The sequence below is a fragment of the Apus apus genome, chromosome 3 (assembly GCF_020740795.1).
Source record: "Apus apus isolate bApuApu2 chromosome 3, bApuApu2.pri.cur, whole genome shotgun sequence".
Taxonomy (NCBI): Eukaryota; Metazoa; Chordata; class Aves; order Apodiformes; family Apodidae; genus Apus; species Apus apus.
The window spans coordinates 54474189-54478774 of record NC_067284.1 but is presented as its reverse complement, the minus strand read 5'-3'; the positions used below and the strand labels follow the sequence as shown (position 1 = coordinate 54478774).

Here is a 4586-nt window from a genome sequence, read left to right as displayed (position 1 = left end):
CCCTCGGCGGGACTCGGGGCGGCCGGACCCCCCTAACCCGCCTCTCTCCGATCTCTTCCCAGGCGCTCCGGCCTCGTCTCTCCGCCTTCGTGTTTCCCGATCCTCGTTATCGTTTTAATTTTTTGCGGGTCGTCTTTGTCCTTTTTTTTCTTTTTTTCTTTTTTTAATTTATTTTGATCTGCCTGTCGGTGCGATCGCCTGAGGACCTCGCGGCGGTGACGACGGGACAGAACGAAAAAACACTCTTTTACGCCGATTTTGTGCTCCGATTTTCAGTTCTTGTTGGCTTTTAAATTTTTTTGCCTGTTGTTTGGGGTGTTTTCAGGGGTTCTTTTTTATTGGGGCTTTTATTTTTTTATTTAATCCCCCCCCACCCCCCTACTCCCCCTTCCCCACCCCATAACATTTATTTTGTTTTATTTTTTCAATTGTTTTTTTTTTATTATTTTTCTGTGGGGCTCTGGAGGAAACCTGCCCAGCTTTTAGCATGATGTCTTACCTTAAACAGCCCCCTTACGGCATGAACGGGCTGGGGCTGACGGGCCCTGCCATGGACCTGCTGCATCCCTCCGTGGGGTACCCGGGTGAGTGCCCTGCGCCGCGGCCCCCTCCCCAGCTCTGCCATCACCCACCCGCGCCCCAGCAGAGCAAGAGGAGGAAACCTCCATCCAGCGCGGGTTTGAAGGAGCCCATGGGGATGTAGGGTGTGGGGTGGGTGCCCCCCCTTTGCCCGCAGCCTGGGGGGGAGGGGTGACAGAGCCGAACCCAGCTGAATTTCCCCCCACCCCCAGGACTTTTTCGTTTCTGTGAGGATTTTTAAGGATATAAAAAAGCTTTTTCAAAACAGAATTAAGTAAACTTTTTTGGACACAACAAAATCTCTTCATTGCTCTTGCTAGGTCCAGGCCTGACCCTTCCCCAACCCTGAGCTGCTCGTCCTGCCTGCAGCGAGACAGGGTCTGGCTGCCGTGGGGCCAGGGTGTGTGGGGCGCGCTGCCACTTTTGGGGGTCAGAGTGGGGGATGCTTTGCAGGCCCCCATCCTAGGGGTGCCAGGGCTCCTGCTATGTTGGAGGGGTGCGGGAAGTGCAGGGGGACCCAGTGTGACTGGCATGGCGATGTTCCCCCCCCAGCCACCCCGCGGAAGCAGCGGCGGGAGCGCACCACCTTTACCCGCTCGCAGCTGGACGTGCTGGAGGCACTCTTCGCCAAGACCCGCTACCCCGACATCTTCATGCGGGAGGAGGTGGCCCTGAAGATCAACCTGCCCGAATCTCGAGTCCAGGTACCAGACCTGCCTGGGGGAATCCCACGCTGCTGTGGGCTGGGGGGGTTGCGGCGGCACCTCGGCTCGGCTGGCACCGCTCACACCCAGCTCTCTGTCCACACTCACCCCTGTTTCCTGGGATGTGTGTGGGTGCCCAGCCACTTGTCGGTCCCACTGTTCTGGTCTCCAGGCAAAGATGGGCTTTTATTTTTCTTTTTTTATACTTTTGTTAATTTTATTTTCATTAATATTTTTTGCCCCACTTCCACCTGCCCCAGGGCATAGCAGCCCTGGTGCCTGGACACTTCCCAGGGGTGCTCCCTCCTGCACTGCTCCCTAGGCGATGATGCCCAGCAGTAGGGTGGGATATGTAGGAAGCACCCTATGCAGGGTGACTGCAGAACTATGTCTTGTCACCTCACCAGGTGTGACTGGGACATCCCAGTTGCTGGCCCTGGGCATCCGTGCTTGGGATGGGACACAGGACGGCCCGGGTGCCAGGCAGGGCAGGTTTTTTTCATGGTGCGAGGGCGTGCAGTGCTAATGGTTGGGTGTGGGTGCTGGGAGAACTGGTGCTGGGGTGAGGTTGGTTGGGTGCTCCCGGGGTGAGGAGCACCCAGCTGCTTATCCCCTTGCACCCCATTTTCTCACCCCAGGTCTGGTTCAAGAACCGCCGTGCCAAGTGCCGGCAGCAGCAGCAGAGCGGCGGCGGGGCCAAGAGCCGTCCGGCCAAGAAGAAATCCTCGCCGGCTCGTGAGAGCTCGGGTTCAGAGAGCAGCGGACAGTTCACCCCACCGGCGGCAGCCTCCAGCTCGGCCTCATCTTCCTCCTCCAGCTCAGCCTCATCAGCCCCAGCGGGTGCCCCAGCATCTCTCAGCACTCCAGCATCGTCCATCTGGAGCCCGGCTTCCATCTCTCCCGGCGCGGCGCCGGCGGGGGTGACGGTGCCTGAGCCCCTGCCGCCGACTGCTGCGTCCTGCATGCAACGGGCTGGCCCCGCTGCTGCCGCTGCCTCTGCCAGCTACCCTGTCTCCTACGGCCAAGGCGGGGGCTACGGGCAGGGCTACCCCGCACCGCCCTCCTCCTCCTATTTCGGGGGTGTGGATTGCAGCTCCTACCTGGCACCCATGCACTCCCACCACCATCCCCACCAGCTCAGCCCCATGGGGCCCTCCTCGGTGCCTGGCCACCACCACCACCACCCGCTGAGCCAGAGCTCAGGCCACCACCACCATCATCACCATCACCACCACCATCAGGGTTACGGCAGCACCGGGCTGCCCTTCAACTCCTCCGACTGCCTGGACTACAAGGAACCCGCCGCTGCTGCCGCTGCCTCCTGGAAGCTCAACTTCAACTCCCCCGACTGCCTTGACTACAAGGACCAGGCTTCCTGGCGCTTCCAGGTCTTGTGAGGGACCGACAACCATCCCCCCAAGCTGCCACGGACCCCTCTGCCCAGGGTCTCCCCACCACCTCCTGGGCAGGACTCTGGCTCCAGCTCTTCCTTCTCCTCCACCTCCCCCCTCTTCGTTAGCAGTGGCCGTACCCCGGGGAGGGGGGGGAGGTCCTGCTGCCCCCGTCTCTACTGACTGATATTTATTTGCTTCCTGCACCCCTCCAGCGGGTTTATTATAATTATTATTTTTTTAAATGCAACAGAAGAGGAGTTTAAAAAAAAATAATAGTTCAAAGCCTGGCGTCTCCCCTGCTGCCCCCCGGGCAGAGGCGCAGGCTGGCTCCTGCCCTGCCAGTGACCCCCCCAGCTTCACATGGGGACCCTCACCCCCCGCCCCTGGGGGCCCAGGAGCCCCTGGCTCGCCGGTCCTGTACAGCCTCTTGCCGCTGGGAGCGGTGGGATCGATGTAAATACTAGGTCCGTTCCAGTGACCGTGATTCTTTTTAGTTGATGCTGTTGGGTTGGCATTTATCTAGAGTCTTAACGTGGAACAGAACTTTAAAAAAACAAAACCCCACACTTTAAAAATTTTAATTTTCTTCCCTAAAATTGATTTCTCCCCCCCCCCCCCGTTTTGCATCTTCCATCCGTCCTTAAGGGGCTCTGTGTGAGCTCAGCCTGTGCTGTCACGGGGCTGGGGCCAGGGTAGTGGGGTGGGCGGGCAGCAGCCCGGGGGGGGGTGGCCCGGCGGGGAGGGAGAAGGGCTGCCCAGCTTATCCACAACCTGCAGACCAAAAATACCAAAACTTTTGGCAAAAAAAAAATAATAAAAAGGAAAGAAAAAAAGCAGAAAAAGTTTTGGTTTATTTCTGGGGGGAGGAATGCAGGGGAAAGCAGCTCTGCTTTAGGAACTGGGGGGCAGGGAGGGCGAAGACTTTCTGGTGGTGGTTCGTTTGGTTTCGTTTGGTCGGTTTTTTTTTTTTTAGCCCCTTTTGTTGGTTGCTGCGCGTTCGCGGGTCGGGGTGGCAGCCCCGTGTTCCCGGCTGCCTTACCCGCCCCAGGCTGGTGCTTCCCGGCAGCTTTGCCCCGTCGTGGGGAGAGGGACCGTGTACGTGTGATTTTTTGATGCCGTAACCCTGCATTTACTCCTTCAACTGTAAGGCAACTCCTGCCCGCCCCCTGCCCCATTCCTTCCCTTTCCCACCCTAATAAAATCCTAACTAATGAACGCGGCGGTGTCCTGTCCTGCTTCCTCTCCCACCCCCGCCACCTCTTCCCCAGGAAAGTTCCCCGGCGGGAGCGCGGCACTGGAAAAGGCTTCCCCGGGGGTCCCAGCAGGATGGGGGTGGGGGGAGTGTGTGTTGAGTTTGCGAGTGCTCTGGAGGGGGAGGGATCCACGCTGCCTCTGCGAGTGTGGGCTGGGGACCCGCATTTATGTTAATTGACGCTGTTAATCGGTTACTGATTTATTGCGGCACCGCGATTCTGGCAGGACCCGCGGGATAGGCAAACGCTGGCTGAAACGGCAACCCCTCCCACCCGGTGGGGCAGTCCCACAAACTCGGGACCCACGGGCAGGTCTGAGGGGCTGGGGAGGTTCGAAGGCCACCCGGACGTACAGCTACGCAGACAGGCGGACCTCTGCCCCACCCCGTGCAGACAGCAGCACAGAGGGATGCTCGGCACCCGTGCTTCCAGCCCTGGCTCCCAGCGTTTCCCTCCTCAGCCGCTGCCAGCTGCCATCCAGCCCGGGAAGGAGGGGGTGAAGTTCTCGTGATAATCTCTTTTTTTTTGGTGGTGGTGTTCTCCCTCTCCCAAGACCTTTCCTGCAGTTGTTGGAGGCTGCCCCACAGTGCAGGGGCTGTTCCCGCTCCCTCAGGGCCGGGGCCAAGGGGGGCCACTGCTACCCTACTTGGGGACAT

General features: G+C 59.3%; 1 protein-coding gene across 2 annotated transcripts; it reads left to right on the top strand.

The window, feature by feature from the left end:
* Positions 1–487: 487 nt before the first annotated feature.
* Positions 488–2929, top strand: OTX1 (orthodenticle homeobox 1). 2 transcript variants are annotated; one of them, XM_051614517.1, is made up of 3 exons: positions 488–584; positions 1132–1283; positions 1922–2929. In XM_051614517.1, exons 1-3 carry the CDS (start codon positions 488–490, stop codon positions 2678–2680), a joined length of 1008 nt encoding a protein of 335 aa, XP_051470477.1. In that variant the 3' UTR covers positions 2681–2929. The 2 variants fall into 2 exon arrangements, with proteins under 2 accessions (XP_051470477.1, XP_051470476.1); XM_051614516.1 differs by having other exon boundaries at positions 488–588; positions 1091–1283.
* Positions 2930–4586: the final 1657 nt, after the last annotated feature.